This window comes from Papio anubis, chromosome 14, assembly GCF_008728515.1.
Source record: "Papio anubis isolate 15944 chromosome 14, Panubis1.0, whole genome shotgun sequence".
Taxonomy (NCBI): domain Eukaryota; kingdom Metazoa; phylum Chordata; class Mammalia; order Primates; family Cercopithecidae; genus Papio; species Papio anubis.
This window is the reverse complement of record NC_044989.1, coordinates 73,804,263-73,831,628: the sequence shown is the minus strand read 5'-3', so window position 1 is coordinate 73,831,628 and position 27,366 is coordinate 73,804,263. Positions and strand designations below refer to the sequence as shown.

The 27,366-nt window shown below is 39.0% G+C and overlaps 1 protein-coding gene across 1 annotated transcript in view; it reads right to left on the bottom strand.

Annotated features, from left to right (window-relative positions):
* Nucleotides 1–27,366, bottom strand: part of ALMS1 (ALMS1 centrosome and basal body associated protein) — a 221,054-nt gene that overhangs the window by 146,395 nt on the left and 47,293 nt on the right. The window contains exons 7-10 of the mRNA XM_031655501.1: nt 24,176–24,269; nt 5,073–7,849; nt 1,466–4,793; nt 301–434 (exon numbers count right to left, since the gene is read on the bottom strand). Coding sequence (XP_031511361.1) covers nt 301–434; nt 1,466–4,793; nt 5,073–7,849; nt 24,176–24,269 — 6,333 coding nt within the window. The remainder of the gene's footprint in view (nt 1–300; nt 435–1,465; nt 4,794–5,072; nt 7,850–24,175; nt 24,270–27,366) is intronic.

Below are 27,366 nucleotides of genomic sequence, written 5' to 3'. Positions count from 1 at the left end.
GCCAAAAATTTAAAAATTAGCCAAGCAGGGTGGTACACACACGTGGTCCCAGTTACTTGAGAGGCTGAGGTGGGAGGATTCCTTGAGCCTAAGAGTTCAAGGCTGCAGTGAACTGGGATTGCACTGCTGCACTTCAGCCTGGCCAACAGAGCAAGACTGTCTCAAAAACAAAACCAGAAAAGGCTCCTTACACTTTAGCCAAATATTATCAGCAATTCAACTGATGCCCAAGTAAGAGATCCAAATTCCATCACCCATTCTTTCATATTTACTTTTTTCATTTCCAGATTTCTTTTATACCTTGGACAAGTCAGTTGTTCTCCCATGACCAAACAACTCTGCCTTGATCTCTTCTACTTTCCTCCTGTCATCTTCATTTAATTCTGAAATGGAGTATCCACAATCATGTGCTAAATTGAACTTCAGATTCCAGGCTGGAGAGAAAGCATACACTTGAGATAATACAATGCAAAAGTGATAATTTGGCAACAATTGCAAGAACACAGAAGATCATCAATATATGCAATGTAATACCCACCGCAATACTTAGTATGTCTTCTTAACTATGACAACCTATCAGAAATTCTTGACAGAGATCATTTCACCGCAAAGTCTGATTTTCTTAAGCCATGCTCTATAGATAATTCTACAAAAAAGCCACTTTAAATCTGGTATTCAATCATGTTTATCTTAATCCTCCTTCTAATCAAGAGTCCCTTTGCCTCTCCCTTTAGTTCCTGCTACAATTACAATTTATAAAAGTAATAAATACAACTCGGAGGGTTTTTTTTTTAGAATAAAAAGGTGCAAGGAACAGTGTAGGAAGTTAACCTCAAGGGACGATTTCTAGGTAGGCCTAAATTGCTTTTAAATTGCCTCCCAAAATATATTCCCCATATTGTCTTACAGATTTTTGTTTTTAATGGAATTCTATTAGAAAGTAATGAGATTTGTAAATATTCTCTTTTAAACCTCTAATCCAAGTTTTAGTATAAAATACATTGATTTTTTTTCAAATGTCTGAGAACACCACCAAGAGTTTTATTAGAAAAGGGAAAGAGAAAATATATGTAGTTTTAGGACAAAAAGCAATTTAGAGCACAGCAAATTGGAGGCTTTTTCTGCCTTCACAATAAGGATACTATAATGGGAGGATTAGGGAAACATGATAGCTTTAGGAGCTCAGGAGCCAAGCGACCTCTTTACTCTCTGCCATACATCAGAATCTACTTCTCCTAAAAACAAGAACCTAAATTTAGGCTGGTACTAATACTGTAACTTAACTACATTATTGGTTAAATAGACTTTTTATGGATTGTAAGAAGAAATATAATCACTCTAACAATTTTTTTTTTCCTGATCCTGTTTTTATTTTTCATTGGCTAGGCACCCTCAAATCATAAATATCTAACTTTAAACAAATTATTAAGCTATAACGTTTATAAGCCTGAACCTTTTTTCTTACCGTGTGCTCGTACCCGGCTTTCCTCTTCCTCTGCATTTCTGAGTATTTCTTTAGCATGATTCAGTGAGGATTCACATTGCAGAAGGTTTTTCACATGTGCAGCCAGTGAGTCTACACTGCTACCCCCACCATCCTCACTCTCTGACACACCCTCTTCCTCTCTGCTATCTGTTATACTTGTCTTGGGTGAAACATATGGAAAGAAGTTTAGAAGAACATCGGAAACTGATTCCAAAGACTCTGGTAAATTACTGTCCCACGAGCAGGAACCATTTCCATCACTGGCATCACTACTTGAATCACTTTTTATGACAGTCATCATGGGGATAATAATTTTATTCCCAATGGTTCCACTACACCCTTCAGGTTCAGACCTCATTACAGATTTGGCTGCTTGATATTGCCTAAGAGTTTCTTCTAATGCCATACTGACTTTGCTCTCTGCTTCCTGTAGAGGACTTCTTACTGTAGTTGAACTAATAAACTCCCAATTTTCAATGCCTCTCTGGCATTTCAAATTCGTCTGTGTGCCAATATCCTTCTGTATGCACCTGCTGCTTGGGCTTTCCTCTGTGAATGGCTGTCTCTGAAGCAAATCACCATTAGATACATCAGTGGAAGAGGGTTCTTTGAAGCAAACCACCTTCTTAGATTGTATAAATGAAATATCACTAATATCTCTGAAAGGGGCAAGGGGAGCAGGAAAATTGCATCGTTTCAGTGCTATATTTTCTGCCTCCATCAAAAGTGTCCGAATTTCCTTAAGAGTTTTAGAACTATTTTCTGCATCCTGGATTTCTTCAGAGCCAAGATCTCTAAAACCTGCAGATTCTGGTTTATTTATTACAACTCTGTCATCAGCCTGAGAATTTAAAAGCACATTATTTGAGCTAACACTGGAGTCAGAAGAATTCAAATTATCTATCAGCCTTTGGACATGTTCTGAAACAAGCTTGTGATTCTCACCATGTGAGTAAGTACCAGAGGGAACTGTGTGTAATCCAGTAATTTGATCAGCTTGCCCAAGAGCACTTGAGATCTTTAGATCATCTTCAGTTAGAAGTCTATCTGGCGAATCCTTTCGATAGAAAATATCGGGTTTCTCTCGGTGTGAAAAGGAACTAGGAAGAGCTGTTGGTAATACTGTTTTCTGACTAGGTGGTCCAGGAATTGTTGAAATCTTCAGCACATCTTCAGTTACATGTCTACCTGGCAATTCCTGTGGACTGAAAATACTTGATTTCTCTCTGTGAAAATAAGAACTAGAGAGAGGTATTGGTTTTCCAGTATTCACATCAGTTAGTTCAGGGACAGCTGAAATCTTTAGAATACCTTTACTTTGATCTCTATCTGGCAACTGCTGTTGAAATAAAATATCGGGCTTTACTGTTTGAGAATAGGAACTATGAAAAGCTGTCTGGGATGGAGTCTTCTGGTCATTTGGTCCAATCACAGTTGAAATCTTGGGCTTCTCTGTTTGTGAGTAGGAACTAAGGGTAGCTGCTGGAAACTCAGTTTTCTGGTCATCTGGTATGTGCACAGTTGAAATCTTGAGTTTCTCTTTAAGTGAATGTGAGTAGGAACTAGACGGTCCTATTGGTATCCCAGTCTTCTGCTCTGCTGGTATAGAAACAGGTGAAACTTTCAGAGCGTCTTCTGTGAGATGACTGTCTGGCAACTCCTGTTGAGAGATAACACTAGGCTTCTCTCTATGTGAGTAGTAACTTAGAGGTACTGTTGGTATCTCAGCCTTCTGGTCACCTTGTCCAGGAACAACAAAAACATTGAAAGTTTCTTCAGTAATATCTGGCAACTCCTGCTGATGAAAAATACTGGGCTTCTCTCTATTTGAGTAGGAACTAGAGGATGCTATTTGTATCCCAGTCTTCTGGTCAGCAGGCCCAGGAACCCCTACTGCTTTCAAAGTTACTTCAGTAAGATCTGGCAACTCCTGCTGATAAGAAATGACAGACTGCTCTCTCTGTGGGTAGGAATTAGAGGACAGGACGTTTATTCCAGTCTTCTGGTCAGCTGGTCCAGGAACTCTTAAAATTTTCAAACCTGCTTCAGTAAAACGTGGCAACTCTTGCTGGTAGGAAATAATGGGCTTCTCTCTGTGTGAGTAGGAAGTAGAGGTTACTGTCGATAACCCACTCTTCTGGTCAGCTGGTCCAGGAACATCTGAAACTTTCAGAGCCTTTTCAGTTAGATGACCATCTGGCAACTCTTGTTGGTAAGAAGTATTAGGCTTCTCTGTATGTGAATAGAAAGAGGAGGTTACAGTAGATAACCCAGTCTTCTGGTCAGCTGGTTGAGGAACAGCTGAAACTTTCAGAGTTTCTTTAGTTAGCTGACTGTCTGGCAGGGCCTGTTGGTAGAAGACAACGGGCTTCTCTCTATGTGAGTATAAACTAGAGGATACTGATGGTGTCTCAGTCTTCTGGGCATCTGGTCCAGGAACAGGTGGAACTTTCAGAGCTTCTTCAGGTAAATGACTGTCTGATAGGGTCTGTTGGTAGAAAATGACGGGCTTCCCCCTATTTGAGTAGGGAGTAGAATATACTGGTATTGTCTCAGTCTTCTGGTCAACTGGTCCAGGAGCAGCTGAAACTTTCACAACTTCTTTATTTAGAGGACTGTCTAACAGAGCCTGCTGGTAGAAAGGAAGGGGCTTCTCTCCAAGTGCACTGGAACCTAAAGGTCCTGTTGGTATCTCAGTCTTCCTTTCAGTAGGTCCAGAAACAATGGAAACTTTCAGAGCCTCTTCAGGTAGATGACCATCTGCAAAGGCCTGTTTGTAGATAATAATGGGCTTCTCTCCAAGTGAGTAGGAAGTAGAGGTTATGGTTGGTATGCCAGTTGTCTGGTCAGCTGGTCCAGGAGCAGATGAAACTCTGAGAGCCTCTTCAGGTATTTGACTACCTAGCAATGCCGGCTGGTAGAAACTGCCAGGCTTTGCTCTATGTTGCGAGTAGGAAGGAGAGGTTACAGTTGGTGAGCCAGTTGTCTGGTCAACTGGTCCAGGAGCAACTGAAACTTTCAGAGACTCTTCAGGTAGATGACCATCTGGAAAGGTCTGTTTGTAGATAACAATGGGCTTCTCTCCAAATGAGCTGGAAGGAGAGGTTACAGTTGGTGTGCCAATCGTTTGGTCAACTGGTCCAGGAGCAACTGAAACTTTCAAAGCCTCTTCAGGTAGATGACTATGTGGCAAGACCTGTTGGTAGAAAACACCAGGCTTCTCTGTGTGTGAGTAGAAAGTAGAGGGTAAAGTTGGTGTCCCAGTCTTCTGGTCAGCTGGTCCAGGAACTGCTGAAACGTTCTTCGCCTCTTCAGTTAGATGACTTCTTGTATGACTGTTGGTAGAAAATGCTGGGCTTCCTACCGATGTTGTGAGTAGGAGTAGAGGTTGCAGTTGGTGTGCCAGTTGTCTGGTCAACTGGTTCATGACAACTGAAATATTCAGAAGCCTCTTCAGTTGGATGACTATGTGCTTAGAGACCTGTTGGTAGAAAACACCAGCTCTGTGTGTGAGTAGAAAGTAGGCGTTAGTTGGTGTCCCAGTCTTCTGGTCAGCTGGTCCAGGAACCAATGAAACTTTCCGTGCCTCTTCAGTTAGATGACTACTTGGCAACGACTGTTGGTAGAAAATGCTGGGCTTCTCTCTATGTTGTGAGTAGGAAGTAGAGGTTGCAGTTGGTGTGCCAGTTGTCTGGTCAACTGGTTCATAGGCAACTGAAATATTCAGAGCCTCTTCAGTTGGATGATTATCTGGCAAGACCTGTTGGTAGAAAACACCAGGCTTCTCTGTGTGTGAGTAGAAAGTAGAGGGTAAACTTGGTATCCCAGTCTTCTGGTCAGCTGGTCCAGGAACCACTGAAACTTTCCGTGCCTCTTCAGTTAGATGACTACTTGGCAACGACTGTTGGTAGAAAATGCTGGGCTTCTCTCGATGTTGTGAGTAGGAAGTAGAGGTTGCAGTTGGTGTGCCAGTTGTCTGGTCAACTGGTTCATAGGCAACTGAAATATTCAGAGCCTCTTCAGTTGGATGATTATCTGGCAAGACCTGTTGGTAGAAAATACCAGGCTTCTCTGTGTGTGAGTAGGAAGTAGAGGTTGGAGTTGGTGTCCCAGTCTTCTGGTCAGCTGGTCCAGGAACAGTTGAACCTTTCTGTGCCTCTTCAGGTATATGACTACCTGGCAAGGTCTGTTGATAGAAAATACCAGGCTTCTCTCTTTGTGAGTAGAAAGTAGAAAGTACTCCTGGTATCCAAGTCTTCTGGTCACCCAGTCCAGTAACAGCTGAAACTTTCTGAGCCTCTTCAGGTATATGAGTACCTGGCAAGGCCTGTTGGTGGAAAATGCTGGGCTTTTCTCTATATTGTGAGTAGGAAGTTGAGGTTACAGTTGGTGTGCCCGTCCTCTGGTCTGCTGGTCCAGGAGCTACTGAAATTTTCAGAGCCTCTTTAGGCAGATGACTCTCTGGCAAGGTCTGTTGGTAGAAAATACCAGGCTTCTCTCTTTGTGAGTAGAAAGTAGAGGGTACTGCTGGTGTGTCAGTCGTCTGATCAGCTGGTCCAGGGAAGGCTGAAACTTTCAGACTCTCTTCAGGTAGATGACTGTCTGATAACACCTGTGGGTAAAAAACACTAGGCTTCTCCCTCTGTGGGTAAGAACTAGACTGTATTGTTGGTATCTCAGTCTTCTGGTCAGCTGGTCCAGGGCCAGTTGAAACTTTCACAGCCTTTTCAGTTGGATGACTATCTGGCAATTCCTGCTGATAGAAAATACTGGGCTTCTCTCTATGTGAGAAGGAACCTGAAGGTACTGTTGGTGTTGGGACAGTCTTCTGGTCAGTCAGTCCAGGAATAGCAGACATTTTCAGAGATTCTCTAGGTAGATCACTGTCTGGCAACTCTTGCTGGTAGAAAATACTAGATTTCTCGCTATGTGAGTGAGAATTAGAGGACACTGTTGGTGTCCCCGTCTTCTGGGCAGCCAATACAGAAACAGCTGAAACCTTCAGAGCTTCTTCAGGGAAAAGAAAGTCTGGTAGGGTCTGCTGGGAAAAAATAACGGGCTTCTCTCTGTGTGAGTAGAAACTAGATGGTGCTGAGGGTATCCCAGTCTTCTGATCACCGGGTCCAGGAACAACTGATACTTTCAGAGCCTCTTCAGTTAGATGACTATTGGGTAAGGTCTGCAGATAGAAAGCACCAGGCTTTTCTCCAAGTGAAGAGGACACAGAGGAAGTAGAGGTTACAGTTGGTGTCCCCGTCTTTCTGTCAGCTGGTCCAGAAACAGCTGAATTTTTCAGAACCTCTTCGGGTAGTTGGCTGTCCAGCAAGGCCTGTTCGTAGAAAATACGGAGCTTCTCTCTGTGTGAGTATGCATTAGAGGGTACTGTTGGTAGGCCAGTCTTCTGGTCAGCTGGTCCAGCAACAGCTGAAACGCTCAGACCCTCTTCAGGTAGATGACTGTCTGCTAACACCTGTGGGTACAAAATACTAGGCTTTTCTCTCTGTGAGTAAGAACTAGACTGTACTGCTGGTATCTCAGTCTTCTGGTCAGCTGGTCCAGGAGTGAACGAAACTTTAAGAGTCTCTTCAGTTTGATGACTATCTGGGAACTCTTGTTGGTAAAAAATACCAGGCTTCTCTCTATGTGAGTGGGGAGTAGAGAGTACTGTTGCTGTCCCAGTCTTCTGGTCAGCCGGTCCAGACATAGCTGAAACTTTCAGAGCCTGATCAGTTAGATGACCATCTGGCAAGGTCTGTCGATAGAAAAAAAGGAGGTCCTCTCCATGTGAGTGGGATGTAGAGGATACTGTAGGTATTCCAGTTTTCTGCTCCACTGGGCCAGGAGCAGCTGAAACTTTCAAAGGCTCTTCAGTTAAGTTACTCTCTGGTAACTCTTGTTGGTAAAAAATACCAGGCTTCTCTCTATGTGAGTAGGAAGTAGAAGTTAGAGTTGGTATGCCAGTTGTCTGGTCAGTTGGTCCAGGAGCAGCTAAAACTTTCAAAGCCTCTTCAGTTAGATGACTGTCTGGCAAGCCCTGCTGGTAGAAAATACTGGGCTTCCCCCTGTGTGAGTGGGAACTAGAGAGTACTGTTGGTGTTGCAGTCTTCTGGTAAGCTGGTTCAGGAATAGCTGTGACTTTCAGAGTCTCTTCAGTTAGATGAGTATCCGCTAATGGCCTTTGGTTGACAGTACTGGTGTGTTGACCAGTAGTAGTTTCTAGAGGAGAACTTACAGTCAACTGAGACAGGTCCTCAAAGGACAAGGATAAATGAGATCCAATCTCTGAATCAACAGGAGTGGTAGTGATGCCTGACTTCAAGTTGGATTGAGTAACTTTAACTATGCCTCCTTTAGAGGCATCTCCTAAAGAAAAAGAGATTTGTTAATATTATATAAAATTTTCTATTTTAAATTCTATGTGCCGAAAAAACGCAAGCTTTGAGCCTTTAAAAAGCTCCTAGAAATGAATCCTAAGGAAACAGTCATCAAAGGAGACAAATATTTGCACACAAATATATTAATTAGAAAACTAAAGTAAAAATATTTTAAATCTTCAACAACAGAGTAATGGTTATAAACAATAGTATATCCAGCAGATGAAATATTATAAGGATCTTAAAACTTGGATTTTTAGAGAATTATCAATGAGATGGGATAATGCTGTTGGGTCTAGGATTTGATTTCACCCTACTTACAATCTGTTATTGTGTCTTGTAGGCTAGCATAAGACATAAGGTCTTCAGTCAGAGACAAAAGACTTTATGATCCCTGGTACAGCAAAGGATCATCAGCTTATTTTCACAGGTTCCTCTTGCACCCAAAGTCCCACAGGGGCAGTACAATATGGCCTACAGGGATGCTATGTGTGCAGTGAGTTTGAAGGACTCTCCCAGCAAATGCACCCTGTATAATGTATATATATTTAAGTACATAAAACTGAAAAAGACTCTAAAGGTTACTCTGAAGAGTTTGAACTTAATTCCATATGGCATGGCAAGTTGTTTACAGTTTTAAAGTTTTCAAGATGAGTGAGAAGGGAATGTAAAAATCTGGGTTGCACAATCCAACGAACGTTTCCATATGAAATGAAAGCAGTTTTAAACAGCAGTGTAAAGTAAGTGACTGCAACAGAAATGACAGGATTTGACAAGCTGTCCATTCATTCATTGTTCATTCAAAATACATGAATTCTTATTATGTGCTAGGCACTGTTCTACATACAGCAATAAATGAACAGACAATAATCCCTACCTCGCAGAGCCTATTTGTATTCCAGCAGAAGGAGGCTGACAATAAATTGGTAAAACATATGATGTGTCAGATGATGTTAAGATGATTGATATATAGAGCAAGTATTATCCATACTTTACGTATAGGGAAACCGAGTTGCAAAGACGACCATGTAACAGTGCTTCTCAGTGTTGGGATCTTGTTAACTTGCAGATTCTGACTCAGTAGGTCTGGGTGGGACCTGAAATTCTGCATTTCTAACAAGCTCCCCAGAGATGCCCAATGTTATTGGTCCTCAGATCACATTTTAAGTGCAAAGATACATAGTTTTTCTAGAATTGTAGGTGGGTAAGTGACAAAAACTGGTACTTTAACCCTTGAACTCTAAATCCAAATTCTGAGCTCTTTCCACTACAACTGACTGGCTTTCTATGGCTACTGACGAGCTCCAAAGGAGCTGAATATAGAATGAAATGGGTAGAGGAGTGAATTTTAAAGTAAAGAACTAGAAGTATCAAGTATTAACTCTTCAAGAAAAGTAAAAAATTTAAAAACGCAACATGCACTGTAACTTGAGAAGGAATATGGGTTACAAAATTTTGTGAGGTTCTTGCCTCCTGGGTCTAAAGAAAATAAGAAAAGTTTTTTGTAAGGAAACAGAACAGGCTCAAGAAGTTAATAAACCAAAACAGATTAACAAAACAGAACCTTGTTTTTCTAAATGATTTCCTAATTTCTCAAAGTTTTTACATCCCTTTGGCCATTACAAATTATTAGTGACACCATGAATGGTGACAAATGACATAAATAGCTAAGGAGTTAAGATGTACAGTCCAGGTCCTTGAAGGATCCAGAAGGTTACATAAGATAAGGTCTTCTTAACCTCGGGGTAAAGGAAAAGATTAGCAAAGAAAACTGGAAGAACAACTATAGGTTAAGCTGTTAAAAGTGCAGGAGGAGATGCATGATGTTAAAGAAGAATTCTTGTCAGTTCTATATAAAGTTAAGGACATATATGTCAAACTGTCAGAAGAATGGTGATCACAAATCCACAAATTATGAATTTTAAAATATGTCTATGTAAGTAAGGAGTTCATGATGAAAAATGGTATGTTTTTAGAGTGCTTATTATTCTCTCAGCCCTGGGAAAGAAGAATACACTAAGCGTGAGTGTTACAATATTACTATATACTGATCAAATCTTTGGAGATTCATTTTCAGAAGTAGGGGTGAGTTGAAGAGGTAAGTTTCGACCAAGAAGAGGAACATGGCTGCCAGAAAAAGACTATACTATACCAAAGTTGTATATTCGTCAGAACTGTATGCCTCCTAGAGATAACATTAAGACTAACAACTGGGTACAACTTACTCAAGAACTCTTCTCCATACTAAGGTGCTTAGTAACACAGAAGGCTTCCTTAGGTGATAAAGACAGTACAATTTTATTTCCCCAAGTATATACTGGCATAAGAAGAATAAGCGAGCCCTTTATTTCTTACAGACAAAATGAGGTACAATTCCATACTTCCATTTTACATATGACTAAGAGCCTCTTATCAGTAATCATTCCAAGTGAATTATTATGGGTTTTAATACTAGCACACACAAATAAATTACTATAGTTCTAATTTTGAGCCCTCTAATTCAGTCACTAATAAGTCTGTAATGGGGCTAGGAAGGTAGTGGGGAGGATGGTTAATGGGTACAAAAATGTAGTTAGAATGAATAAGCTCTAGAATATGATATAGTACAACAGGGTGACTACAGTCAACAATTATTTATAACACATTTTAAATTAAAAGAGTATAACTGTACTTTTCACAACATAAAGAAATAATGAATGCTTGAGGTGACAGATACACCATTTACCTTGATGTGATTATTGCATATCGTATGTTTGTGTCAAAATATCTCATGTACCCCATAAATATAAACACCTACTATGTTCTCATAAAAATTAAAAATAAAAAAGTTTTTTTAAAAAAGAAGTCTGGCAAAAGCACCTATTGTGTGTACAGAGAAGTAAACTCAAATTCATGTAGTTTTTAAAAAGACACCAGTGATATTTTAAATGGGTCTTTGTCATCATTGCTGTTATTCTTGCTTTCTAATTACTATATCATTTTTATAAGTTCCTAATTATTAATTATTGATAACTAATTTTAATTTTGCTGTATTTGGTTAATCCCTCAGTAAACTCATAGATGTTTACTTCAACATTCATCATCTTAAACTATATTCTCTCATAACTAAACTATAACACAAGTATATCACAGTTCAAACAGGAATTTTTGATACTCTTATTAGCACAGCGGATGTAAATATAACCCTTCCAAAGTTCCTGCATACTGATAATTCATTAATGTCGTCCTGTTGATAAATGTATGCCATGTAAATAACTTGCAATACAAAATCAAGTTAAATGTAATAAAATTGCTTAGTTTCAAAAGATAATAGGGCACTGTTTTATAACACAAAAATCACATATACAAGCTAACACTATAGCCTATGATTTAATTCCTAATTTTGTTGTTGCTATCACTAAGTTCTTTTTCAATGTGAAAGCAGGAATTGTTAGGTTAAGTGCGTTATACACTCTTCCTCATTCCTAAGTGGGCAGGGGTTTCAAAAAGCTAATGAACTGCTGGTGTTATGAAAAGTTCATGAACCCGGTACTCAAACATCAAATCCCAAACACTACTTCCTAACAGAATAACCCTGGGAAGGTTATACCCTAGTCCTAATAATGCCCAGTCATCAAACCACCCTGATAGGTGCACCCCTAACTCAAAGATGTTTACTTCAACATTCATCATCTTAAACTACATTCTCTCATAACTAAACTATAACACAAGTATATCACAGTTCAAACAGGAATTTTTGATACTCTTATTAGCACAGCGGATGTAAATATAACCCAAGGACAGGAGAAGATGTAATTTCAGATCCTGCTTCTAGGCTCCTCATCTTTAACAGAACCCTTCAAAGTCCTGCCCCAAACTAAAGTCCTCCCTTACTCTGAGCCACACTCAGGTTCCCTCCCTGCCCTGAGTAACTTGCATCTTCAAGGGAGAAGATACCCAACAAATAACAACCTAAGGTAGTAAAGTTAAACAAAAGACTGGGCGTCAATAAAAATTATGGCAGGAAAACTAATAGAAAAATCAATTAGGTTTAGAGGCAGGGAACACAAACCCCAATACCCACCAAACAACATAAAGTAAGACATATAGGCCATTCAAGTCATACAGACACAGCCTCATGTTAGAGATCAATAAAATAGTGATAAGACACTAATGCATAGGCTTTCATTACAACTGACATATAGTCAATGAAATATGATACTTACATTTATTTGATCCACTTTCTTGAGAACTGATCCCTGCCAAAATACAAAACCTACCATCTTATTCTACCCCTCTCCAGTCTACCCAGGCACATTAATTCATTTAATATTCATCGATTCATTAAGTCATTCAACAGATACTTATTGAGCAGCTTTCACGGCCAGGTGCAAAAATATATATATTAGCAAAGCCCTAGCTCTACCCTCAAAGAGCTTAAAGTCCTGTGGGAGATAGAAACAAGTGAAAAAAAGCAATTACTAAATTCAGTGTAAGGGCAGTGATTAGGGAGGTTGTTTACAGGACACTATAGTAACATATATAAGGAGTATCTGGCTCTTTCTTAAAGAGTCATGGTGAACAGCAAAAAACAGAAACATTTTCCTGAAAGACAGCAAAGCTCAGAATGAAAGGATAAAACCAGAAATGAGGCAAAAATGGGCATATAAAGAATAGGGAAGCATTCCAAGTAGAGAAAATAGCATCTATGAGATCAAGGAGACAAGAGGGTCTAGCATCATGAAGAAATGACAGTAGTTCACTATGAAAAAAGAGGCAAGTATAAGGCTACGAAGGTAAGCAGGGACCTTCTACTATGTACTAAGGAGTTTAGAATTTACCCTGAGGTTAACAATGGAAAGCAAGAACTCCAAACTAGGAAGTGACATTATCAAGTCTGCCCTGTAAACAGACTAGTTTCGCTTAATACAAAAAATGAGTGGCAGAGAAGATGATCAGTTTTCCATTACTAATGCAGTAATTCAGAAAAGAGAATGGGAGTCTGATAGTCAGAAGCAACGGGATTGAGTGATTGGGCAGGGATGAGGGGGAAAGAAGAATACAAGTTTCTAGCTTGGCTAATAAGTAGACACTCATTCCCTGAAAAGAAATAGAGAAGGAAGAGTAGGTTTAAAGAGATGATTGGTTCCATTTTTAAAGTTCTGACATTAAGATGCCTTTGGGACATCCAAATGAAGACATTCCATAGTAGTCAGATACAAACATTTGGAGTGTAAGATATATCTAGATAGAGTCCTACAATTGGAAGTCATCAGTCATAGAAAATAACTGAAGCCCTGGGTGTTGATATTACCTAGGAAGAAGTTAAAATCCTTTCTTGCACAAAGCATTGTTTCCTACTATGTCACTACCTGATGCTGTAAACAAGCTGAGGCAGCCAGTACCGTACCACTAAGTGATGAACTCTTAAGTTAGGAAACAATCATCGAGACTCTTTCATGCCTTTATCATACGCCAAGATTTGTGTTAAGTATATAATAGAAATTAAATTGGTGCCCTCTTTGAGAAAGAATTTGTATAAACTGATGGTGTGATATGTTTATGGTAAAGTTATAAAGGCATTCAAAACTTCAAAAACAGAGAGAACAATATGGAATGAAGCTATCAAAATCCTCTTAGAGAAAGTGGGACTCTGGGCAAGTCACTTAATTTCTCTAAGTTTCATTTTGCTCAGATAGCAAATAGAATAATAGCAGCGCCCATCATCATAAGTCAGATACAAATATAAAACAATATGGCATAATAATATGATAAAAGAATACACTGTGCATACCTAATCCAAAAATCTGAAATCCAAAATGCGCTAATGAGTAATTCCTTTGAATATCACATCAACAGTCAAAAAGTTTCAGATTTTGGACTATTTTGGATTGCGGATTTTCAGATTCGGGACGCTCGACCTGTATTATATAACTAATGTACATTATAATAATAATATGTAAAATGCTTAGCAATGTGAACAAGCAATAAATGTCAGCTATTATTAATAGTTCAGGATGGGGACTACAGATTTTAGAAAAGTTAGGAAAGTTTCATGGCATAGGTGTCCCCACATTCTGTGGCTTGAGATCCCTGAGTTTATTCAATATTGCCTGAGAAAGACCTTTACCTCGCTTCCCCTGTATGATTATTTCTACCAACAACCAAAGACAATAGCACATCGAAGTCAAGTTTTCGAAACTCCAGTTGTCTTCTGTTCCCTGACAAAATGACACAAATTTGCTTTTCCCTCCATTTCCCTAGAAACCAAAAGCCAATCAGATAAAGACTGAAAGGTAGAAAGTGAAAGGCAGACTGGCTAAGGACCTCCAGACTGGAGAACAACATGGCAATTACTTTCTCAGTTTTCTTTTTAACTGTCATATCTGAGGCTGGACTCTGGAGAGGCCTACACTGTTGGACTAAGGCCAGAAATAGAAATAGGAATAGGAATAGTGGGAAGGAGAAAGGGAAGGAAGGAGGGCGGAAAGAAGTCCAAGAAAAGCCTGCTGTCTATAGCCCAAGGACCAAGAAACGGGCAGCCCAGCAGACTTAGCAGACAGTCCCATTTCCCCACACCCTACTCCAACCCAGCAGCAACAGGTAAGCTTGCACCACCTGAACTGTAGTGTCAGCAAAAACCAGGTGGAGAGTCCCAACAGATTTGGCATCTCCCTGTCCTCTAGCCAGCAACAAGAGACCTAGGTCCACCATCTCCTAATTCTCCTGTGGTAAAAGGCAGCCCAGGTAGCCACTTTCCTTCCCCAGTGGCACTAGCAAAAATTGAATGGGAAGTCCACTAGCACTGAGAAACCCAGAGAGTAGGTTCAAGGAAATGTTCTCCATCCCAGGGCCCAGCATCCTACCTAGATGCATCAGGAGGCCTAGAAAAGCATTTTCTAACTCCATGAATGCCATCAACAAGAATCAAGTGGGTGACCCACTGACACCAGGTGGTCCAGGGGCAGGCCCAGGGAAATGTTCTCTACTCTGTGGGTTAGCATCTCCCCCTTCCCACACAGCAGCAGCAGGCCTTGAGGAAGGCCATTCCACCCACATAAGCATCACCAACAGGGACTGAGTGGGAGCCTCAATGGTACCACTGAAATAGACCAGAATGCAACTACCCTGAAAACTAAATTATCTTTGGGATCACAGCCACATAAATAGGCCAGAACCTACATGGAAAACCTAAATAGAGCAACTGCCTGCTAAACAGAAGATTATAAATAGGAATCAAAGTCTCCTAACATAATATCCAAAATGTCCAGGATATAATCAAAATTTGTTTTTACCACTAAGAACCAGGAAAATCACAAATTGACTGAGAAAAGACAATCAAGGCTGGCTGTGGTTGCTCACGCCTGTAATCCCAGCTCTTTGGGAGGCTGAGGCGGGTGGATCACTTAAGGTCAGGAGTTCAAGACCAACCTGGCCAACATGGTGAAACCCCGTCTCTACTAAAAATACAAAAAATTAGCTGGGCGTGGTGGTACACGCCTAATATTCCAGCTACGCGGGAGGCTGAGACACAAGAATCGCTTGAACCCAGGAGGCAGAGGTTGCAGTGAGCCGAGAAAGAGAGAGAGAGACAGAGACAGAGAGAGAGAGAGTGTGAACGCGATAGAGAGGGAGAAGACAATCAAATGATGCAAACAAGATGAGTTAAATTCAAAGAAATAAAGTCTGAAAACATTCCAAATTTGACGAGACATAAACTTATAGATTAAAGAAGGTAAGTCAGCTCCAAACAGGAAACCCAAAGAAATCCACACCAAGGGCCGGGCTCGGTGGCTCACGCCTATAATCCCAGCACTTTGGGAGGCTGATGCAGGCGGATCACTAGAGGTCAGGAGTTTGAAACCAGCTGGCCAACATGGTGAAACCCCATCTCTACCAAAAATACAAAACAATTAGCCGGGCCTGATGGCACACACCTGTAATCCCAGCTAATTGGGAGGCTGAGGTAGAAGAATGGCGTGAACCCGGGAGATGGAGCTTGCAGTGAGCCGAGATCGTGCCACTGCACTCCAGCCTGGGCGACAGAGCGAGACTCCATCTCATAAATTAATAAATAAATAAACAATAAAAATAAATAAAGTGAAATTCTAAAATATGTTCATGAAACCCATAGTAAGGCAAGACAAGAGAAACAGGAATAAAGTGAAAATAAATAATAAAATTGCAGACTTAAGGCATAATAGATCAATATTAACTTCAGGTATAAACTATCTAAATAAACAAACTACGCCTATAATCCCAGCACTTCAGGAGACCAAGGCGGGTGGATCACAAGGTCAAGAGATCGAGACCATCTTGGCCAACATGGTGAAAGCCTGTCCCCACTAAAAATACAAAAATTAGCCAGGCATGGTGGTGTGCACCTGTAGTCCCAGCTACTTGGGAGGCTGAGGCAAGGAGACACGCTTGAACCTGGGAGGCAGAGGTTGCAGTGAGCCGAGGTCACACCACTATACTCCAGCCCGGTGACAGAGCGAGACTCCATCCCAAAATAAATAAACAAACAAACTAAAATACAGATATTAGCAGAATGGATTTTTTTTTTAATGACCCAATTACATGATGTCTACAAAAAAATTCACTTCAAACACAATGACATAGGAAGACTGAAACTAAAAGACAGATTAAAAGGCTGGGTATAGTGGCTTATGCCTGTAATCCCAGCACTTTGGAAAGTCAAGATGGGAGGATCAGGCTTTGAAAGGCCAGGAGCTGAAAACCAGCCTGGGCAACATAGCAAGACCTTGTCTCTACAAAAAAAAAAAAAAAAGATTAGCTGGGCATGGTAGGGTGCATCTATAGTCCTAGCTACTCAGAGGGTGAGACAGAAGGACTGCTTGAGCCCAGGAATTCAAGGCTGCTGTGAGCTGATGACCTTATCTCTTTTAAAAAAAAAAAAAAAAAAAGAAGAAGAAGAAGAAGGAAGAAGAGGAAGAAAGAGGAGGAGGAGGAAGAAGAAAGAAGAAGAAGAAAAGGAGGAGGAGGGGGAGAAGAAGAAGAGGAAGAAGAAGAAAGAAAAGAACTATTATGTAGGATTGGCTATATAAGATAATCTTCAGAACAAAGAAAATTACTAGGGACAAAGAGGAATCTTACATAATGATAAAGGATCAATCCACCAAGAAGACATAGCAATCCTAAATGTACGTGCAACAAAATCCAGTGTGACATGGTAAAGGCACTAAGAAATGGAAATGGAAACTGAAGAGGTAAGAACTAAATCAGAGTAAGAATCTAAACAAAGTATCTGTCCTTTTTGGTATTTTCTATTGGCCTGTTTCTGCTATTGTATTCCATGAGGTACTAATCCTTGACATTTTGCTTTTCTCTCTACCAATGCTCCTTCAGAAAGCTTAACTACTCTTATGGCATAATTTTAATCATGAATTATTTAAGAACTTCCAAATTTGTATTTCCTATTTCCCATTTGTTCAATCGGCTTTGAAGACACTTCAAACCAAATGATCTCCTGACAAATCAAACTCAGTATGTCCAAAACTAAATTGACTACCCTACTTTCTAATGGTGTCACCAATTCTTTTTCAACAATCCAGATCCAAACTTGTTTCCAATTTATCTTGTAATTTAAACTATTCAAATTATGTTAAGTGTAGCTACTTTACCTGATATGTAAATTATCTTAACTCATACTTTGGAGCCAATTTGAGATGAAGCTCGGCAGTCACTTTCTGCTTGTTATGAAATAGGACCCAGAGGTTTGCCAATAAGAAATCAGGGCAACTAATATCAAGGGACCATTTCAATACAATATGAATCAAACATAGACATAAATATTTCTTTCATTTGCCTCCTCTTCACCCTGTTGATGAGGGAGGGATTCCTGCTTGATGGTTCTGGATTGGCTAAATACAACACTGGACAGAGGAGACTGACGGTATTTATTAGTCACATATACTCACAGCTGGGGAAGATACCAGGTCATGCAGGGCCACATGGGGGTTGTACATGTGAACAGAACGAGTAAACAGAAACTATGGGAGGCAGACTTACAGCAGCAAGAAGAGAGGGTGATTTTTTTTATTTCTGTAGGAGGATGTGATTGGCTTGTTTGAATAATTTCACAGGTTAGCATGGGATGGAAATCTATTAGGCTGAGTACCAGGAATCCCTCCCTCATCAATAGGGTGAAGAGGAGGCAAATGAAAGAAATATTTATGTCCATGTTTGATTCATATTGTATTGAAATGGTCCCTTGATATTAGTTGCCCTGATTTCTTATTTTTTATTGGCAAACCTCTGGGTCCTATTTCATAACAAGCAGAAAGTGACTGCCGAGCTTCATCTCAATTTGGCTCCAAAGTATGAGTTAAGATAATTTACATATCAGGTAAAGTAGCTACACTTAACATAATTTGAATAGTTTAAATTACAAGATAAACTGGAAACAAGTTTGGATAAATTAGAATACAGTTGGCAGTTGGTCTCGTTGATAGAAGAACTGGCTGTGTAGGAAGCGTCTCCCACAGAGGGGAGGGCATATCTGGCAGGTAAACTTGTGGTTAGGCCCTTTGAGGACCTCGCAATTTCAGATGTCAAGACTGTGTATAATATTAAATCTTAATGTCAGCCCATACACCACAATACTATTCTGAGAGATAACTGAGGAGCTCAGGATCTTACTGGTAGAAATAAGATGTACCATTTTAACCAAATAATTAAAATGGTACACCTGGGTACATCAGTAGATATAAACCATAAGGTAAGGCAGAATGTCATGGGAGAAAGGCTGCAAAGAAAGAACACTGGTTGTTGATGTTTGCTAATAAGAGAAAAAGAAACAACACAAGAAGCAACCGACTTGCACCCAGTCCCCACTTACAGAGTGGAAGATTTATTCCAAGCTGAAAATACTAAGCTCTAATCACCCCTACCCCAGCTCATAGGTAGAGTGAGGGTCCACTCCAGGAGAGGCAATCTAAGCACAGGGACTAACTACTACCCCTTTCAGTATCACAATCATAGAGAACGGGTGTGTTATTCCAAGAGAAGTAGACTAAAGAACCTGCCCCCAGATACAGAGCAGTGCCGCAAAGCTTCTGCCCAGGAGAGGCAAGCCATAAGAACAGAGAACTCCACACATCTCCATAAGGAGAATGACTTTATTTGAAACAGAGCATAAAAAGCTCAAGCCTAAGGACACTGGTGAAAACAATGAAGATCCTGGTGGTGAGCAATTAAGAACTAATCCAAACCAGACACTAAATAACTAAACAACAAAAATATCAAACATTACCAGCCCAGAGAAGGGATCAATATCCAGAGTTGCAACAAGATATTATCCAAAATGTCCAGTTTAGAACAACAGAAAAGACGTGCAAAAGTAAGTGTGACCTCTTCACAGGGGGAACAAAATAGGCAAATCTGCCTTTCAGAGGGCCCACGCATTGGGCTTAGCCACTAACAATTAAAAGCAGCTATTATAAACATGTTCAAAGGGAAGAAAAGTATGCTTAAAGAATTAAAGGTAGGTATGACAGCAAAGTCACATCAAATACAGAATAAAAGACAGAACCTAGAAAATAACAAAATGGAAATTCTAAGGCTGAAAAGTACAGTAACTGAAGTGAAAAATTCACTAGAGGCTCAACAGTAGATATGGACAGACAGAAGAAAAAAATCAGCAAACATCAAGATAAATGAATAGAGATTATGCAAACTGAAGAAAAGACAGAAAAAAGAATGAAGAAAAACAAACAAAGGCTTAGAGACCAGTGAGACAAGATTAAGGGTGCTGATATATGTGGATTGCGATGCAAGAGATAACTGGGGAAAAATGAGAAAGAAGCAGAAAAAATCCTCAAAGAAATGATGGCTGAAAACTTCCCAAATTAGATAAAAGATATTAACTATACATCTGACAAGTTCAGTGAGCTCAAAGTAGAATAAGCACAGAGATCCACAGGGAGATATATTATAACCAAGATACTGAAGTGAAAGACAAAGAATGTATCTTGGAAGCAACAAGAGAAAACAAATTACACACGAGAGAACATGAATAAGGTAATAGCTGACTTCTCATCCAAAACTATGGAGGCCAGAAGATAGTGAAGAGGCATATTCAAAGTGCTGAAAAGAAAAAGACTGTTGGCCGGGCGCGGTGGCTCAAGCCTGTAATCCCAGCACTTTGGGAGGCCGAGACGGGTGGATCACGAGGTCAGGAGATCGAGACCATCCTGGATAACCCGGTGAAACCCCGTCTCTACAAAAAATACAAAAAATTAGCCGGGCGAGGTGGCGGGCGCCTGTAGTCCCAGCTACTCGGGAGGCTGAGGCAGGAGAATGGCGTAAACCCGGGAGGCGGAGCTTGCAGTGAGCTGAGATCCGGCCACTGCACTCCAGCCTGGGCGACAGAGCGAGACTCTGTCTCAAAAAAAAAAAAAAAAAAAGAAAAAAGAAAAAGACTGTCAACCAAGAATTCCAACCCCAGCAAAACTATCTCTCAAAAAGATGAAATAAAAACATGCCAGATACACAAAAACAGGGAACTTGCAGATCCACCTTACAAGAATATAGAAAGTTCCAAAGGCTGAAAAACAAGTAACACCAGATAGTAGTAACATTTTCATAACAAAACAAATAGTGCTAGTAAAAATAATTACATTGGTAACTACAAAAAGATATGCTTCATTTCCTGTATTCTCTTAACTGATTTTAAAAGCAATTTGAAAATACATAAAGCAGCTGGGCATGGTGGCTTACATGTATAATCCCAGCACTTTGAGAGGCCAAGGTGGGAGGACTGCTTGAGCCCAGGAATTCGAGACCAATAATGTAGTGAGATCCCATCTCTACAAAAAAATTTTTTTAAAAAATTAGCTCAGTGTAGTGGTACACACCTATGGTCCTCACGACAGAGGAGACTGAGGCAGGAGGATCACTTGAGCCCAGGTTAGAGTGAGCTATGATCATGCCACTGCAATCCAACCTGGGCAACAGAGCAAGTCCCCAACTAAAAAAAAAAACAAAACAAAAAACAAACAAAAAAAACCTTAAAGGCATTTAACATGTGTGTGAGTAGTATGTATAATAAAGACACCAAAAAAAAAAAAAAAAAGAGGGAATAGAGCTATATAGGAGTAAAGTTTCTGTATCACACTAGAATTAAGTTAGTATAAATCAGAAGTATATTCTGATAAGATAAATATTATAAGCCCCAGAGTAACCACTAAGAATATAACTTAAAAAAAAAAACCACCTAGAAAATCATTTAAAAAATTAAACTGAAAGTGTCATACTAGAAAATATTCACTTCATGCAATAATTAAAGAGGAACAGAGAAGAAAAAAGACACAAGACACATGAAAAACCAAATGTAAGCCAGAAAATGTGAATCCAATCACATCAATAATGACATTAAATGCAAACAGATTAAATAATCATATCACAAGGCAAAAATAATTAGGTAGAATTTTATAATTAAAAACCCAAGATTTAACTATATGCTCTTTACAGCAGATACATCATTTTTTATTTAAAAAATACAAATAGGTTGAAAGTAGAGTGATTTTAAAAGATAAACCATACAAACAGCAACCATAAGAGCTGAAGTGTCTATTCTAACCTAAGACAAACAGACTTTAAAACAAAAAAAAAGTTACTCAGAATAAGGAGGAACAATTTATAACAATTAAAAGGTCAATTCTAATTAGTCGGACGTGATGGCACACGCCTACAGTCCCAGCTACTCAGGAGGCTGAGGCACAAGAGTCACTGGAACCCAGGAGGCAGAGGTTGCAGTAAGCCATGCACTGCATTTCAGCCTGGGCAACAGAACAAGACTGTCTCCAAAAAAAAAAAAAAGGTCAATTCATCAGGAATATATAACAATTATAAAAATACATGGATCTAACATCATAATGTCAAAATACGTGAAGCAAATCTGAGAGAAAAAAAGGGAGAAAGACAAACAATAAGAGTTGAAGACTTCAATACCCTCCTTTTGAAAATGGAGAAAACAGTCAGAAGACCAACAAGGAAACAGAAGACTTGAACACCTAAACCCAACCCAATAGAGCTGAGAGACATCTATAGAACACACCACCTAACAACAGCAGAATACACATTCTTCTCAAGTACAAACTGCACATTCTACAGAATAAACTACATGTTAAAACATAAAATAAGCCTCAATAAAACTTAAAAAGACAAATCATACAAAGTATGTTTTCCAACCAAAATGGAATCAGGTGAAACATAATAACAGAAGGAAATTAAACAACACATTCCTAAATAACCAAAGGGTAAATGCAGAAAAATCACAATGTAAACTAGAAAATAAGTTTAGATGAACTAAAACAAAAATATAATAAGCCAAAACTTCGGGCATGCAGCTAACACAGCGGTTAGGAATTTATCAATTTTTACACATACTTGTAATAATAATAAGAAAGAGCTTAAATCAATAACCTAACTGTACACCTTAAAAAAACAGAAAAAAAGCGCAAACTAAACCCAAAGCAAACGGAATGAAGGAAAAATAATGACTAGAATGAAAAAAAAATGAAACAAAAATCAGAAAAGAAAAATAAAGATTAGAAAAAATAAACCAGCTTATTTGAAAAAATCAGCAAAATTGACAAAATTTAACTAGATTCACCAAAGGGAGAAAAAAAGAAGGGGAAAACTTAAGTTACTAAAATCAGGAATGAAAGAGAGGGCATTGTAGCTAACCTTACTGACATGAAAGGGATTACATGGGAATACTATGAACAGATATATGTAACAGACAGCCTAGCTAAATGGACAAGTTCTATTTAAGACACAAATTGCAAAAGCTGATTCATGAAAAATGTAAAATCTAAATAGACTTATGGCAAGGAAAGAGATGAAATTAGTAATTTAAAAACTTCCTACAAGAACAGCCCAGGTAGTTTCACAGTAATTTCTATTCAAAAACAGTTAATACCAATCCTTTCCAAACTCTTCCAAGTGAACCTGCCACCTCAGTCTCCCAAAGTACTGAGATTACAAGCTTGAGACACTGTACCTGACCCAAAATTTTATTTACTCCAGTAATTATTATTCAATTTCTACCATCCAATCCCAGGGCTATTTAATGGATTTCATCACTCTTCAAACTGTTCCTCATTTAAATCTACTTATTCAATCTAACCAAAAATTGCCTATTCTTCTAGTGCTCTCAATAACTTATTCCCACCTCATCTAATCAACATCATAAACAAATCTCTGGTCCTTCTATTTTCTCCTAGAATAACAACTCTTCTGGCTTCTCTTTCCCTATGTAAGCTGAAACCAATAGGTGATCAACTCTTCTCTACCATACCCATTCAATGTATTCCTGAACCAAGGATCGATACTGTAATTCATCATCTCCATTCCTGAGTGTTAGCAGGAAAAATAAATCAGAGATTCTGTACAGGCTGACAACATTATAAAATCATTATCACTAACCTGAGCTGACTTCTCAGAATTGCCCTCCAATCCTTTTACTTTCCCTTGGTCAGCTCCATCTCAAATTCACTTCAACACGAACTATAAGTCTTCACCAAACCACTCTCCTCAAAGCCTCTAACCTACTTTCACCACTACTCACCTCCCTCAGCAGATAATCTTGCTTTTACCTCAAAACTGATTTCTCTCAATTTCCTCTCTACAAACTTATTTGCATCCACTCTTGTCATCTTGGGCTCAATCAATTCCTTTTTCCCTTCAAGTCACACAAAGGAATAAACAGATTCTAACATCAGACTCCTCCATATAATTCAGTTCTAAATATTGTCATGTAGAATGCAATGAAAAACCAAATGACTCCTCTAATAAAAGATCAGCGGATTTGTGATGGTCTGAATGTTTGTGGCCCCCCTGAAAAGTACAGGTTGAAATCCTAATCCCCAAGGTGATGAAATTAGGAGGCAGGGCTTTTGGGAAGTAATTAGATCATGAGGACACAGGCCTCATGTTTGGGATTAGTGCCCATTATAAAAATGATTCCAGAGAAACCCCTTGCCCCTTCCACCACAGCAGGGCACAGAGGAACATGTCATCTATGGCAAACAGTCCCTCAGAAGACACGGAATCTGCCAGCACTTGATCTTGGAATTGCCAGCCTCTAGAACTGCAAGAAACAAATTTCTGTTGTTTATAAGCCACAGTTAAAGTATTAAGATATTTTTGTAATAGCAGTCTGAAGAGACTAAGACAGGATTTCTAAACACATCTAATCTGAAGTATAATTATTACAGATATTAAAAAATAAAAAAATTAGACCTAATAAAATATTTTTTTCACAAGGTATCCATAACTAGGACATTTACCATCTCCTTTTTCTACATACCTGCTTTTAAATGTTTAGGAGCCTTTGGCACAGTGTCAGGAGACATTCTCAACATTCTGAGATCTGAAGAGTGATATTCCGACTCTCTTGTTAGCTTATGTGGAACAAATGAAGGCAATAAAAATGAAAAAGACTCATTAATGCCCAGATTAGAATGACCCACCTATGAAGAAATGAAGGAAATAAGATATTAATTTCAAACTTCATCTGCTAAAAATAATCCCTCATTTTTATAAAGATGAACACTGAGAAGTTACACTAGTTACTTAAGATCATAATCTCAAACCTTCTGAATTCATATATAGGTCATATCTTGTTGGATCAACTCTGAGAAGACTCTATAAATCATCCTGAGGGCTTAGAAATCTGTTTACATAAAATATTATAGATAGTATGCCTAGAAGTGTTGTTACTCAGAAGTTTGCGCCTTATGATCATTGCAGAATTTGAACCATGGGATTATTCTTGACAAGCTCAGGTATTTCTTTTTAAGGTAGAGAGGTGCACTGTGGGCAAGAAAGAGTAAGAAGGAAAAAGAAACAGGAATATTTTCTAGAAACTCACAAATGTTTAGAAGGAAAATGAGAGTATCAAAGAACTATAACTGTGATCAGTTGCCAACAACCATAAGTCCTCAAACTTCTTAAAACAAAAGTAATGGAGACTATAAATTGGTAGTGAAGTAAAGGTTAACTGCTCAAAAATAAGTTCCTAATGTTTCATCAGGTCACAAGTCCTTGCTAGAAAAGAAATTAGAAACCAACATTGGTGACATTAATACCTAAACATGTACAACTTTTCACCAAATTCACAGTGCACCCTCACATAAAAATATATATCAATTTTAGGTTGTCTTTATTTCCCTAAAAAGATTATTTCAGTCATATCTTCTCAGGATGAAGTCTAAAAATGTATACAAGCATGAATTTTTCTATCCTCTTTCATCAATTTTTCATTGTGTAGTAATGAACATTCTTAGGAAGCCGTGTGAAGTGTGGAAATGAATATTCCATATCTATTTCTATATCTACATCTACTGCCCATACAGGTTTCTCTAGACCAGTGCTTTTCGACTGGTGAAGATTTTGTACCCATCAAGGGACATTTGACAATGCCTGGAAACATTTTTTGCTGTCATAACTTGTGATGGGAGAGGATGTTACTAGTATCTAGTGAATAGAGGCCAGGGATGGACTCTGCAAAACATTCTAAAATAAGCAGGAAACACGCCTCCCGCCATAACAAAAAATTATCCAACTCAAAATGATAATGCTGCTAAGAAGCCCTGTTCTCCACATAGCACAAAGTTCCCAGTTTTCAATTACCTCACTCCTACAGGAAACTTTTTTGAAGTACAGCCTATATATATACACACACATATATAAATACACATAAATATACATAAAGATATATGCATATATATAATATGCAGTCATGTATCACTTAATGATGTGGATATGTTCTGAGAAATGTGTTGTTAGGCAATTTTGCTGTTCTGCAAACATCACAGAGTGACATACACAAACCTACTACTGTGTAGCCTACTACGCACCTAGGCTAGTGGTCTAGCCTACTGCTTCCAGGCTACAAACCTATCAGCATGTTACTGTTCTAAATACTGTAGGCAACTGTAAAACAACGGTATTTGTGTATCTAAACATATCTAAACATAGGAAAGGTACAGTAAAAATACAGTATTTTAATCTTATGGGACTACCATCATATATGCAGTCTGCAATTAACTATCACAGTGTGGCATGACCATACATAATATATAGACACTTGTGAGAGAGTGTGTGTTTATACTTTATAGCAGTTTTTCTTCTACAGCTTTCAAACACAGAAATAAAGAAAAATTTTGATTGCAAGCTTGACGTCAAAAAAATTTCATTATGTTAAAGTTTCAAAATACAGAACTATTAAAGTAGGTAATACCGGCCAGGCACGGTGGCTCACACCTGTAATCCCAGCACTTTGGGAGGCGGAGGCGGGCAGATCACAAGGTCAGGAGATCGAGACTATCCTGGTTAACACAGTGAAACCCCGTCTCTACTAAAAATCCAAAAAATTAGCTGGGCGTGGTGGCGGGCACCTGTAGTTCAAGCTACTCAGGAGGCTGAGGCAGGAGAATGGCGTGAACCCGGGAGGTGGAGCTTGCAGTGAGCTGAGATCACGCCACTGCACTCCAGTCTGGGCAACAGCAGGAGACTCCGTCTCAAAAAAAAAAAAAAGTAGGTAATACAAAAGAAAATGTAAAATGAAAAATATGAGAAGTATTTATTTAAGAAACCAGCAGATCTTCATTGCTAATTGAAAATGGAAAGAACCAGAAGAAAAAGAAATCAAGATTAGTTTATCTTCCCAATGTTTAATCAACAATGAAGAAAGAATGAAAGATGACCAAGAAACCAGAAAAATACTAATACCTTTCATAAAAACTCAGAAACTCTACAAGTGAGTCTAATTTTAGGAAAAATACGAGTTATTTTGCTATAGGGCAAGTTGAATTTGGGGTGATGACAATGTTCACAAGAAAAGATGCAAAATAAATTAGACAAATATTAGGGTATAAAAACAGAGGTGATAATCATCCACACAGAGATAGGCAACTAGGTCTCCAAAGGTGGGGGGTAAGAAGAGGAAAGAAATCTAAGGCTTAAATCTTAAATAATTTTTAGAGTTAAATGGCCAAAACAAGAGGTACTAAAATAGCATATTAGGCCTGGCGCGGTGGCTCACACCTGTAATCCCACCTCGAGGCCGAGACAGGTGGGATTCACCTGGAGATCAGAGTTTGAGACTAGCTCTGGCCAACATGGCAGGAAACCCCCATCTCTACTAAAAATACAAAAAATTATTCAGGCATGGTGGCAGGCGCCTGTAATCCCAGCTACCTGGGAGGCTGCCGCAGGAGAACTGCTTAAACCTAGGAGGCTGAGGGTGCAGTGAGCTGAGATCGTGCCATTGCACTCCAGCCTGGATGACAAGAGCAAAACTCTGTCTCAAAAAAAAAAAAAAAAAAAGCATATTAATTATGTGCTGCTACCAAGAACAAGGAGAAAGAAAAACAAAATAACAATAGAAAGAAGGAAACCACCAGAGACTCTAATAGTCTTGTTTCAGCTAAGTGAAGAGAACTAACAACCAGGAACTATATAAATGCTATATAACTTACCCCATTTAATAGTACA